General features: G+C 38.4%; 1 protein-coding gene across 1 annotated transcript; it reads left to right on the top strand.

The window, feature by feature from the left end:
- Nucleotides 1-1,937, top strand: LOC138898083 (uncharacterized). Its single transcript, XM_070184118.1, has 4 exons — nucleotides 1-371; nucleotides 428-607; nucleotides 1,517-1,692; nucleotides 1,825-1,937. Exons 1-4 carry the CDS (start codon nucleotides 1-3, stop codon nucleotides 1,935-1,937), a joined length of 840 nt encoding a protein of 279 aa, XP_070040219.1.
- Nucleotides 1,938-14,877: the final 12,940 nt, after the last annotated feature.

Here is a 14,877-nt window from a genome sequence, read left to right on the forward strand (position 1 = left end):
ATGCCGTCTCAGACCTCATCTACTCTGCCCCCTCGAGACAAGATTAGGATAGATCCAACACCTCCAGTTCCTTCGTCTGGCACTACAGACCAAGATATGCGGAGTGAGGTGAAGTTGTTGACTAGATTAGTAGCTGCTCAGGCTAAGATGCGGAATACCAGTATTGCTAATAGACCCGTTAGTGCGAGAGTTCGTGATTTTATTAATCTAGACCCTCCACTATTTACCGGATCAGACCCCAAGGAGGACCCACAAACTTTTATTGATCAGGTTTATCGTACATTACGGGTTATGCATGCTAGTGATACTGAGGTAGTCGAGTTGGCTTCTTATCGGTTACGGGATTTAGCGGTTATGCTAGTGATACTGAGGTAGTCGAGTTGGCTTCTTATCGGTTACGGGATTTAGCGGTTTTCTGGTATGACAGTTGGGAGATATCCAGGGGTCCGAATGCTCCTCCAGATGTGTGGAAGGACTTTTGTGAGGCCTTTCTTTGTCACTACTTGCCAGTTGAGATACGACGATCTAGAGCTGATAAGTTCTTGAACCTTTGGCAAGGTAATAAAAGTGTGCAAGAGTATATTATGCAGTTTGATTCCTTATCAAGGTATGCTCCCCATATGGTGGCCGAGATGAGCGATAGGGTGCACCTGTTCGTGAATGGGTTAGGACCACATCTGATAAATGAGTGCACGACAGCCTCCTTGGTGGAGGGCATGGATATTTCCCATATTCAGGCTTATGTCCAGACACTGGAGGACCATAAGCGCCATCAGAGGGCAGATATGGAGCAAGATAGGGGCCAGTATAAGAGGGCGAGGTCCGCAAGGTATTCTGGTGACTTTAGGCCCCAATCTTCGAGGCGTTCAGTACCACCCGTAGCTAGTACTCCTACATAGTTTTAGAGGCCTTGATACGATCGATCTAGCTATTCTGGTCCAGGTCATAGTTTGCGGGCATCAGGCTCTCACGATCATAGGGATACTAGCTAGACGATACCCCCAACACCCCGTTATGATATGTACGGCAAGGCCCACTTTGGACTGTGCCATCGAGGTTCCGATGTGTTCTATTCTTGCGGACAGCCTAAACATATGATGCAGGATTGTCCTAACAGAAGATGTGGTGGTATAGTGCAACCAATTGGATCTGTCTCTAGTTCTTCCTCATCAGTTCGACCTCCAACATAGGGTTTTCAGCAGTCGACAGGTCGTGGTAGAGGTAGAGGTGCAATGCCGAGTTCGAGCGGTACATAAAATCGAATGTATGCTCTAGCAGGTTGACATGATCTCGAGTAATCTCCTAATGTTGTCACAAGTATATTGTCTGTGCTTTCTTATGATATATATGCACTGATTGATTCGGGATCTACATTATCATATGTTACACCCTTTGTGGCTAATAAGTTTGGCATTGAACCTGAATTGATAAGTAAACCACTTGCGGTATCCATTTCGATAGGAGATTCTGTGATTGCTAGAAGGGTATATTAAGGTTGCACAATGATAATTTGTAGTCGTCAAACCTCGGCGAACCTATTTGAATTAGAAATGGTTGATTTTGATGTGATAATGGGAATGAACTGGTTGGCATCATGTTATGCAAATGTTGATTGTCGTACAAAGATGGTTAGGTTTCAGTTTCCCGGTGAACCCGTTATTGAATGGAAGTGGAACATTGCTACATCGAAAGGTAGGATTATTTGCTATCTAAAGGAAATGAGGATGATCTCAAAAGGTTAAATTTATCATCTAGTTTGTGTTAGAGATGTGGAGGCGAAGCCGCCTACTCTACAATAAATCCCCGTGGTTAATGAATTTCCAGACAGTTTTCCAGTAATACTGAGCACAATTTGGGGCATATTTGGCATTGACAAAGACATTAATCCGTCTGTGATCTCTTTTGCTAAGCCGAACAAAGTGTCTCAAAGAAACTGAAAAGGTTTCCTAAGCAAGACTTGCTTCATGGGAAAAGTTGATAAGCACTACAGACACAAACTGATATTGGGTGCAAGACAACTAAGTTTGATTTTAAATAAAAAATTTCCTCACATTAGGGACATCTGGGTATGAAACAGTCGAGGCAACGTCAGAAAGCCAAGATCTCTAGAAAGTGATATAGAGTATTTGAGCATCTCGGTACCACTCCGATAGAATCAGTTCTTCGACAACGGAGTGGTCGTGAATTCAAACTCCTTAGGGAATCAAGGCTACATACCGACCACCACTTTGAAAACTCACAATTTTTCTTTATTTGGAGCAGGAATAAAGCAGTGCAAAATGGTGATTGTTAAAGGATGAATGTCACCAACGGTAAGTTCCTCAAAATCTCTATTATCTTTTGTTTTAAGCATGCATCACTACTATTCATACATCTCATTTTTGTATCTTAACTCAGGTAGAACTATTTCGCCTAGGGGATCCATCTCATAGTTTTGTGTAGAAGTATCTTTCGCTCAAGTTATTTTACGTAGCTTAACCGAGGTAGAACCTTTTCGCCTAGGGGGATCCAGCTTATATTTCCGGGTTGAAGTACTCTTCTCTCAGGCTGGCTTACGTAGCTTAACCCAAGTAGAACCTTTTGGCCTAGGGGGATTCAGCTCATAGATTCTGGTAGAAGTATTTTTCGCTCAGGCTATTTTACGTAGGTAGAACCGTTTCACCTAGGGGGATCCAACTCATATTTTCGGGTGGCAGTACTCTTCACTCAGGTTGTTTTACGTAGCTTAACTCAGGTAGAACCATTTCGCCCAGGGGAATCCAGCTTAGATTTTCAAATAGAAGTACTTTTCGCCCAGGTTGTTTTACGTAGCTTAACCCAGGTAGAACATTTTCTCCTAGGGGGATCCAGCTCATATTTTCGGGTAGAAGTACTTTTCGCCCAAGCTTGCTTTTCGTAGCTTAACCCAGGTAGAACCTTTTCGCCTAGGGGAATTCAGCTCAAATTTTCGGGTAGAAGTACTCTTCGCCCCGGCTTGTTTTTGTAGTTTAACCCAGGTAGAACTTTTTCGCCTAGAGGATTCATCATTTTATCAGTAATACAGGGTACCAACCCTGGTTACATTTCCTTTTCAGTAATACAGGGCACCAACCCATGGTTATATTTTAGTTTCAGTAATACAGGGCGCCAACCCCTGGTTACTTTTCATATCAGTAATACAAGGCACCAAACCCTAGTTACATTTTCTTTTTAGTAATACAGGGCGCTAACCCCTCGGTTACATTGCATATCAGTAATACAGGGCACCAACCCCTGGTTACATTTCCTTTTCAGTAATACTGGGCACCAACCCCTGATTACATTTTCTTTTCAGTAATACATGGTGACGACGCCTGGTTATATTTCCTTTTTAGTAATACAGGGCACAAACCCTGGTTATATTTCTTTTCAGTAATACAGGGCACCAATCCCTAGTTACATTTCATATTAGTAATATAGGGTACCAACCCCTAGTTATATTTCTTTTTAGTGATATAGGGTACCAACCCCTGATTACATTCTTTTTTCGTAATACATGGTACCAACCCCTAGTTACATTTCTTTACCAGTATTAGGGTACACCAATCCCTAGTTGTGTTTTCCGACATAGGGTCACCACTCCCTAGTCTCCTTACCAGTATAGGGTACACAAATCCCTAGCTATGTTTTCCAACATAAGGTCTCCACTCCCTAGTTGATGTAAGCTTAAATGCACGGTACACCACTCCCTGATCTCCTTACCAGTATGGGATACACCAATCCCTAGTTGTGTTTTCCAACATAGGGCATACTATTCCCTAATTGATTTGATCTTAAATGCAGGGTACAATACTCCCTGATATCATTGCCAATATAGGGTATGCCATTCCCTGGCCATATTTTTCCAACATAAGGTACATCAATCCTTAGTTGATACATCTTTTTGACAATAAAGGAATACCATCCAAAAACAAAAATCATCATGATCCTTTCAGGGTACACCATTCGTGATCTTTTATTGCTTTCAACAAAGAAGTATTTTAGAATTTTGTTACAATAACTCACGAAATTTTCCTAGTGAAAACTGGGGCAGAAAAATTTTGTTTGTTTGTTTGTTTTGGTGTCTGAGCAGGTTTAACCTCAAGGAACATGGTTCGAGATGACCAAAAGAAGAAGTCTCAATCTAGAATGAAGGAAAGAAAAGAAAAGAAAAGAAAAAAAAATTGAATCCAAAATTCAGAAGCGAATGAAAGGATGTGGACTACTCAAGACAGGACTGAAGTCACGAGCATTGCATTTCCCGTTTTGATCAAAAGAAGTCGTAAAAGAATGAACTAGCACCCAAAGCTTGCAAGCATCAAGTTTCAGATCAAAGTATGCGTGAAGATCCAGTCAAGACTCAAGATCAAGTTTTAGAAGACTTATGGATAGGAATCTTGTAACTCATAACTAATAGGCTTGTTTAGTTTCTTTTGATTTTGATGTAATAATAGGACCACAGACCAGAGCCTCGACGGAACCTCACTCGACTCTCCAACTCATCATTCCACCATTCCATTCTTCCTCTTTGAACTACACACGACGTGATTCCCCTAAACCCGGGATATGGAGGATGTCCAAGACCAGGACCTAGTTGCACTCTTTTCTCTTCTCCTTATTTCTTCCTCTTTGAATAAAGATATGTTCAAAATTATTCACATAACTCACCTTGTCTTTGCCTGAAAACTCTTCATGTTTCTAAGCAAAGAGGGGCATGCTGTGAGCACCTAATTTTTTTACCATATTTAAATTTGTCACCTTCTACTATGTAAATATTTTTAGATGTTTAATCTATAATTTTTAGTTTTGTTACACCTTTTTTATAGGGTAAAAATTAAAAATAATTTAAAAGGTCAATTATTACAATTAATATTACTTTTATTTTTACCTTTATTTTAAAATAAAAAATAAAACAAAACATTAAATAATTATTTTAAATTTCGGGTGGAATAAAAAAAAGGAAAAGGGGAAGTAGGGAATTAAAAATAAAAAAGGAAGGTGGGAAGTTAAAAAAAAGTAAAATAAAATGAGAAATTAAAAATAATAAAATTAAAGGAATGTGGGAAATAAAAAAAGAAAAGTAAAGGTAGGTGGGAATTAAAAAAAAGTAAAAGAAAGTAGAATATTTTTTTAAAAAAGTAACAGAAAGTGAGAATTAAAAAAAAAGTAAAAGAAAGTGGAAATTTTATAAAAGAGTAAAAAAAGTGGAAAATAAAAAATAAAAGTAAAGGAATGTGGGGAATATTTTATTTTTTAAAAAAGAAGAAAATGGGAAGTGGGATTTGTTTTTTTGAAAAATGAATAAAAAAAATCTAAAAAAATCTGAAATTGTTTCTATAAATTGAAGAGAAAAATGGGAGAAGGAGAGAGAAAATGAGAGGAGAGAATTGAGGGGAAAAAATTCTTCTTCTACGCTAAGGGAATTTCTACTCGTTTCATTCTTTCTTCCTCTTTCTTTTGAAAAATCCAGCTATTCATCACCGTGTTTAAGACCCAAAAATGCCTCAAATTCAAGTCTAAAAATACCATGTGAAACTTCATTGGTAGTCACCTTTCTCATGCCAAAAACTAGCTGCCTCACGAGGGGAATCCAGCTTAGAATGTTCGTCGCTACATTTTCTGCTCATTTGCCGATTTGCCCTTGGTTTGGTGTACTTGTTTGGCTCAGAATTCTTTTTTGCATTAATGAAGTTCTGAAAGAAATTTTGCTTAAAGGTTCATTACTTATCCTCCCTTTGTTAATTATTTCATTGTTTGTGTGATGTTCTTATAGAGGTTCATGTGATGATTTTTTGTGTTGTTTTATTTATACACATTGTCATGTTGTAGTTTATTTTTACATGTTTCAAGCTATTTGTCAACAGATTATTTGAATATAATTTTATCTTAATGAGATTTGCTATTTAGAATTAAGAATGAAGATCTTGTCATATTAATGGGCCATGCGTTGGAGTTCAAGTAACTGAACCAGAAATGAGCTACGACATTTAATAGAAAAGAAATAATTAAACATGGGTTGGATTGAGTATAAATTTGCGAGGCCCAATAACTTTAGTCACTAGATTAATAATTAGCCCATTCTTCTCTAATAGATAAATGTCTCCTAATTTCAAAGATAGAGTAGTAAGTTGTAAATATTTCTAAGTGTGGATAACTTGCCAATACTTTAAATAGCTAAAATATTTCCTGACTTTCAAATAACTTCCTATCCATAGACTCTTGTCCTTATAATAATTTCAAATTAGTTTAGGAAAATAATTCAAGTGCGCTAGTTTCTTTAGGCGCGCTTCAAATAATTAAATATCATGGCTATGTGTACGGTTCCCATGGCATAGTTGTGATACGTAACCCCAAATAAAAGTGCGTGTTCATATGATTTGACCAATCAACTTCGAATAATTAATAAATGTGTTATTGATTGTGTACACGTACTGTCACGACCCAAAATCTAACCATGGTCGTGATGGCGCCTATCGTGTTACAAGGCAAGCCTATTTCCCAAAATATTACTACTAAATCGATTATAAGAATTTAATAAACTAATACCAACATTTGAATTTCTCACAAACTAAATTAACTCTAAATATAATATAGAAAATATGGAAACGAGCCCCAAACATCGGGGTGTCACTAAGTCATGAGCATCTAAAACTATGAACTAAGATATATAAACTGTCTAACTATCCAAAAGAAAAAATGACAAGAGGAGTAACAAGGTCCTGCAGACGCTAAGCGCTACCTTGCAGTCTCCAAAGATAGCCGGCCTGAACTCAACGACCGTCGCCTCCTAACTCACCTGGATCTGCACATAAAGTGCAGGGTATAGTATGAGTACAAACGACTCAGTAGTAACAGAAATAACTAAGGAACTGAGTAGTAGTGACGAGCTAAGCAGAATAATCCAATTATTATTTCCACAATTAAGTACAAAAAGGAGTAGACAAGTAATTTCATAAATCAGTAAGACTACAAGGAACATTAACAGGTAAATGCAGCAACAACAAAAGTAAATGCAACCTCACAGCAATGTCACTCCATCACTCAACACTTGCACTCAGCACTCAACGCTCATCACTCTGCGCTCACTGGGGGTGTGTACAGACTCCGGAGGGGATCCCAAAGCCCAAACGCTAAGCACGGATAGCTCACGTGCCATCATATCAATACCTGGATCTGTATGGTCAACTCACATGCTACGCGTACAACTCACGCGCTATGGTATAAATACCTGGACCCGCATGGTCAACTCATGTGCTACGCGGATAACTCACACACTATAGTATTAATATCCTCACAACTAGGCCCTCGGCCTCACTCAATCATGTACCTCACTAGCCTCACCATCATCAACAAATAAGGGAACATAGCCCACATCAAGTATCATATCATATTAGCAAATTATAGAGACTGAGGTAAATATGTACAATAATTTCTATGACTGAGTACAAATAATGTGAGCATGAATAAAGCCTAAGCATGATCTCTAACATGAAGGCAGGCAAGTTCAACAACAAGTAACTACGTAAACACATATGATGGTCATGAGGCCTTACGGGATAGACCAAGTCTCAATCCCTCGAGGTATACACCCACACGCCCGTCACCTAGCATGGGTATCACCTCCAAACAGTCACACAAAATCAAATTCTCCGGGTTTATACCCTCAAAGCCAGAGTTAAAATTGTTACTTACCTTAACAACGTAAAATCCTACTTCGGGATGCCCTCGTCTCTGGACTCGGTCTCCAAAAGCTCTGAATCTAACCAAAAATCAGAATACTAGTATCAACATAGTCTAAAGAATTGAATTCCACAATAAAAACTACATAAAATATGCCAAAAATCCGAAATTGGCCAAATTTCGGCCCCCGGGCCAATGTCTCAAAATCAGTCAAAAATGAAGAATAATAAACCTCCTCCTCTCCTGAGTCTAACCATATAAAATTCATCAAAATCCGACTCCGTTTGGTTCCTCAAATCCTCACTTAAACTTTCCAAAACTCAAACCCTAACTCCCTCAATTTCACTTTGAAATCATCAATCAAATCCTAAAAACGAAGATGGATTCATGCAATATAACCAAACCTGAGTAGAGAACACTTACCCCAATCCTTATGGTGAAAATCGCCCCTAGAATCGCCCAAATCCGAGCTCCACAACTCAAAATATGACCGAATGAACAAACCCTTATTTTATATATTTTTGTGCCAGCGATTCTACCTCGTTTCTCATGCCAAACGATCCCGAAACTCGCTTTTTATGCCTCCAATGGATTCCTTGTGAAATGTTAGTCAAGTTAGGCATTTGAATAACTCAATTTGACCTTATAATAAAGGAGATATGATGGTTTCAATATTTGCAAATAGTGCAGATTTTTAAATACGCCGTCAGTGGCAATGTCGTAATTAAGCTGCGAAATCTGGAAACCTAATTCTTAGTAAAATAACCATAAAATCCTCATACGATGTCCAAATGCGACGATTCATTTTGCTACGGGCCCGTAATTACGATATAGATCTAATTCTTCAATCAAAAAGGAAATCGGAGCTCATAGGTTTCAATATGATATCATTTATGCTTGAAGAAACGACGTCGAAGCATAAGAAAAACAAGCGCAACACAACCCAAACCTATCCGAAACTCACCCGAGGCTCTCGGGACCTCAACCAATAATTCCAACAAGTCATATCTCACTACCTGAACTTAGTCAAACTTTAGGAACACCCAAAACAATACCAAAACACCAAATCAACCTCGAATATAAGCATAAGAACTTCTAAACTTCCAAAATTCGCCAACGACACCGAAACCTATCAAACCATGTCCAAATGACCTCAAATTTTGTACACACGTCACAAATGACACTACGAACCTACTCCAACTTCCGGAATTTCATTCCGACCCCGATACCTAATTTTACACCGCCGACCGAAATTACCAAATTTCTAACTTTCGCCAATTCAAGCCTAATTCTACCACGGACTTCCAAATTACATTCCGGACACACTCCTAAGTCTAAAATCACCCAATGAGATCGTTTATTCATAAGTCAACTTCCGGTTGATTTTTCTAACTTAGCTTTCTAACTAAGGGACTAAGTGTCTCATTTCACTCCACTACTCTGAAACCAAACCTACCAACTCGATACAACTCAACATAGCTGAACAACACATAAATAAGCAGAAATGGGGAAAATGGGGCTACAACTCACAGAACGACAACCGGGTCGTTACATCCTCCCCCTCTTAAACAAACGTTCGTCCTCGAACGAGCCAAAAGTTGTTCTCAAAACCATCAAACCACCGCATAACCTTACCTTGCACATACCCGTGGGTGATCCCATGCTACCCTTATCCAATGTAGGTCCGATAACACAACATAAGTGAAATTTCTCGATTCAACCAAACCCACCAGCCTTGGAATCAATTTTTACTCATCTGAAATTTCTTATCAAATATGAATCTTGTAACCTACACAGAATAAGTCTGAACAAGCTGTCTCCAGTCATAGCCATAACCCAAGATGAAATTACATGCTCCTCACGCCAGTAGACAATACACATCTCTAACCGTGGTAGAAACCATCAAGAACTCTCTCTGAACCCCAATGGCACAAAACCAATCCGTCAGGACTGAATCCTTCTAACTCAACCAAGCTACGCAGACCACCAAAAACCCAAGGACATTGCCACAAAACACCTGCAGAACTCATTACCTCATACACACCCAAAGAACTAATCATACCCATTACCATGCCGATCCAACCTACTACCAAGATGTCCTATCTATCCAAGTTCCTTCTGAATTACCTTCAAATTGATACTTTACCCTGCCATAACACCACAATCCTCAACCCAGACTCACCACACGAGACCCAAGCATAAAACCATACTGCCCTAAGGTCCATAAGCCACTGAATACTCTCTTAAATATCCCCAAAAGTACAACAAGCACGCGCTCACACAATCAACACCTCAGTGCTCAAGCTACAGTCAAAACCCGGCCTCATGTCCGCCAGACTGGCCCGACATCAACACACTGAAATCACATCTCACACCTCATCCAGGGAATCACAATCCGTCGATGCACAACTGATACCGAGCACCCATGTGCGCATATGAATGTATGGAATGAATTCAAAGAGTTACACTTCAAGATGAATCAATACCGCACGATAAGAATCCAAGAATGTGAAATTTTCCTAAAGGTTCTGCATCCTCTCGAAGATAAGTACAGACGTCTCCGTACCGATCCACAAGACTCTACTAAACCCGCTCATGACTCATGAGATCTATGTAACCTAGGCTCTGATACCACCTTATCACAACCCAAAATCTAACCATGGTCGTGATAGCGCCTATCATGTTACAAGGCAAGCCTATTTCCCAAAATATTACTACTAAATCGATTATAAGAATTTAATAAAATAATACCAATATTTAAATTTCTCACAAACTAAATCAACTTTAAATATAATATAGAAAATACGGAAACGACCCCCAAACATCGGGGTGTCACTAAGTCATGAGCATCTAAAACTATGAACTAAGATATATAAATTTTCTAACTATCCAAAAGAAGAAATGACAAGAGGAGTAACAAGGTCCTGCGGACGCTAACAGCTACCTTGCAGTCTCCAAAGATAGTCGGCCTGAACACAACGATCGCCGCCTTCTAACTCACCTGGATCTACACATAAAGTACATGTGTAGTATGAGTACAACCGACTCAGTAGTAACAGAAATAACTAAGGAACTGAGCAGTAGTGACGAGCTAAGCAAAATAATCCAATTATTATTTTCACAATTAAGTACAAACAGGAGTAGACAAGTAATTTCATAAATCAGTAAGACTACAAGGAAAATTAACAGGTAAATGCAGCAATAACAAAAGTAAATGCAACCTCACTCCATCACTCAGCACTCACACACAACACTCTGCGCTCACTGGAGGTATGTGCAGACTCCGGAGGGGCTCCCAAAGCCTAAGTGCTAAGCACAAACAACTCACGTGCCATCATATCAATACCTGGATCAGCACGGTCAACTCACATACTACGCGGACAACTCACGCGCTATGGTATGAATACCTGAACCTGCACGGTCAAATCACGTGCTATGCGGACAACTCACGCGCTATGGTATTAATATCCTCACAACCAGGCCCTCGGCCTTACTAAATCATGTACCCCACTAGCCTCACCATCAACAACAAATAAGGGAACACAACCCACATCAAGTATCATAGCATATTAGCAAATAATAGAGACTGAGGTAAACATGTACAAAAATTTCTATGACTGAGTACAAATAATGTGAGCATGAATAAAGCCTAAGAATGATCTCTAACATGAAGGCAGACAAGTTCAACAATAAGTAACTACGTAAATACAAATGATGGTCATGAGGCCTTACGGGACAGACCAAGTCTCAATCCCTCGAGGTATACACCCATACGCCGGTCACCTAGCGTGGGTATCACCTCCAAACAGTCACACGATATCAAATTCTCCGGGTTTATACCCTCAAAGCCAGAGTTAAAACTGTTACTTACCTTAACAGCGTAAAATCCTACTCCAGGATGCCCTCGTCTCTGGACTCGGTCTTCAAAAGCTCTAAAACTAACCAAAAATCAGAATACTACTATCAACATAGTCTAAAGAATCAAATTCCACAATAAAAACTACATAAATATGCCAAAAATCCGAAATCGGCCAAAACCCGGCCCCCGGGCCCACATCTCAAAATCAATCAAAAATGTTAGAATAATAAACCTCATCCTCTACCGAGTCTAACCATATAAAATTTATCAAAATCGGACTCCGTTTGGTCCTTCAAATCCTCACTTAAACTCTCCAAAACTCAGACCCTAACTCTCTCAATTTCATTTTGAAATCATCAATCAAATCCCAAAAACAAAGATGGATTCATGAAATATAACCCAAAATGAGTAGAGAACACTTTACCCAATCCTTATGGTGTAAATCGCCCCCAAAATCTCCCAAATCCGAGCTCCCCAACTGAAAATATGACCGAATGAATAACCCCCCTTTTATATATTTGTTTGCCAGCTATTTTGCCTTGTTTCTCATGCCAAACGATCTCGAAATTCGCTTTTTATGCCTCCAATGGATTTCTTGTGACATTTTAGTCAAGTTAGGCTTTTGAATCACTCCATTTGACCTTATAATGAAGGAGATATGTTGGTTTCAATATTAGCAAATAGTGCAGATTTTTAAATACGCCGTCAGTGGCAATGTCTTAATTAATCTAAAAAATCTGGCAACCTAATGCTTAGTAAAATGATCATAAAATCCTCATACGATGTCCAAATTCGATGATACTTTTTGCTACGGGTCCGTAATTATGATACAGATCTAATGCTTCAATCAAAAAGGAAATTGGAGCTCATTTCGTTCAATATGATATCATTTATGCTTGAAGAAACGACGTCGAAACATAAGAAAAACGAGCGCAACACAACCCAAACCTATTCGAAACTCACCCGATGCCCTCGGGACCTCAACCAATAACTCCAACAAGTCATATATCACTACCTGAACTTAGTCGAACCACCGGAACACCCAAAACAACACCAAAACACCAAATCAACCTCAAATTCAAGCCTAAGAAATTCTAAACTTCCAAATTTTGTTAACGACGCCGAAACCTATCAAACCACGTCCAAATAACCACAAATTTTGCACACATGTCACAAATGACACTACGAACCTACTCCAACTTCCGGAATTCCATTCCGACCCCGATACCTAATTTTCCATCGCCGACCAAAATCGCCAAATTTTTAACTTTCGCCAATTCAAGCCTAATTCTACCATGGACCTCCAAATTATATTCCGGACACACTCCTAGGTCTAAAATTACCTAATGTGTTTGTTTATTCATAAGTCAACTTCCAGTTGACTTTTCTAACTTATCTTTCTAACTAAGGGACTAAGTGTCTCATTTCATTCCAAAACTACTCCGAACCCAAATCTACCAACTCAATACAACTCAACACAGTTGGACAACACATAAATAAGAAAAAATGGGGAAAATGGGGCTACAACTCTAGGAACGACAGACCGGGTCGTTACACGTACGCGTGACATAATTCTTGACACGCTAAAAACAAATGAGTACATGTAAGTCTGACTTATTTCAAGATAATTTTCATAAATATAATCAACCAATAAAAGCGAACATAGGTAAAACATGAGAACTAATAAAACACAGGTTATCCAAAAATAATATAAGCCAACTGTAGTTAATAAAGCGACCGTGCTAGAACCACGGGACTCGGGGAAGGCCTTACACTTTCTCCCCGATCTATAGAATTCCTTACCCGAACTTTGTTTTCGCAAACCAATAATAATAGAGTCAAACCTTCTTTTGACTAGGGATTCAAATAAAAGGTGACTTGAAACACCCAAATAATCAATTTTAAGTGGCGACTCTGTAAATAAAATAATCCCTACTCAAATTTGTCAATTTAATTGAAAAAATACTTTAACCCATAATAATCCATGACATACATATCTTTTGGGGTAAAAAAAGGGCATGACACTCAATATGTTTGTTATATCACTGCGTGAAATACTTGAGACCAACAATTTGGTAGGACCAAACTTTTATGGATGGTATAGAAATTTGAGAATTGTTCTCAAGCATGAAAAACTCATTGATGTGATCAATAAGCATGCAAAGCTAGTCCCACCGGAGAATGATGTTTAATGCACTAAGGTTTATCAGAAATACTAGGAAGAATACCTTGATATTAAACGCGTCATTCTCGCTTCTATGCAATCATTGAACATCTTAAGAAGATGGTTGATACACAGTTGGACATTGGAAACTCTCCAGTTGGACCCCATGTCAATTATGTGATTGTTCTTACCGAAGAACTAGAGAAGCTGGGGTATAAGCTTGGTAAAGATCTTTTTGAAGATTTGATCTTGTAGTAAATATATGATGTTGAATGTTTTCACTGTAAGAAGAAAGTGCATTGGAAGAGAAACTGCAAGGAATATCTTGCAACTCTAAAGGATAAGAAACAAGGTAAAACATTAATGAAAAAGTTTTCAAGGTTTCTTTAGCTACTACTAATTCTTCACTGTGGGTATTAGATACTGGCAGTGGTTATAACATCTGCAATATATTGCAAGGGTTCAAGATAAGTAGGAGGCTGAAGAAAGGAAAGGTTAATCTACAAGTTGAAAATGGTGCAAAAGTTGCATCCATAGTTGTATGATCAATTTCTTTAATAATGCCTTCAGGCAAAATACTTATGCTGGATGATTTGTATTACGTTCCTAAATTTGTTTTGAACATAATTTCAGCTTTAATGTTGGACAAGTGTGGGTTTCGCATTAACATAGACAATGATATTTACTCTATTCATTAGGCAAATAATTTATATGTGAATGGCTATTTTCAATACGATGTTTATGTCTTACCTAATGTGAATGCAAATTCGATTATGCATGTTTCTAGTCTTAATAAGAAAATAGATGATCAAGTAAATCATACATACCTTTGGCATTGTAGGCTTAGTCATATTGGAGAGAAAAATATTAACAAGTTGTATAAGGATGGGTACCTTGACAAGTATGATTTTGAATCATATCCAACTTATGAATCTTGTCTCAAAGGAAAAATGACCAAAATCTCCATTTACTAGAAGCGGAGAAAGAGCTTTTGAATTATTGGGACTAATTCATACAGATGTTTGTGGGCCCATGAAAATTCAAGCTAAAGGTGGATATTCTTACTTCATCACCTTCACTCATGATATGTCAAGATATGAATTTGTGTATCTTATGAAACACAAATCTGAATCTTTTGAAATGTTCAAAAGGTTCCATAGTGAAGGTGAGAAATAGA

The sequence above is a fragment of the Nicotiana tomentosiformis genome, chromosome 8 (assembly GCF_000390325.3).
Source record: "Nicotiana tomentosiformis chromosome 8, ASM39032v3, whole genome shotgun sequence".
NCBI classification, from domain to species: domain Eukaryota; kingdom Viridiplantae; phylum Streptophyta; class Magnoliopsida; order Solanales; family Solanaceae; genus Nicotiana; species Nicotiana tomentosiformis.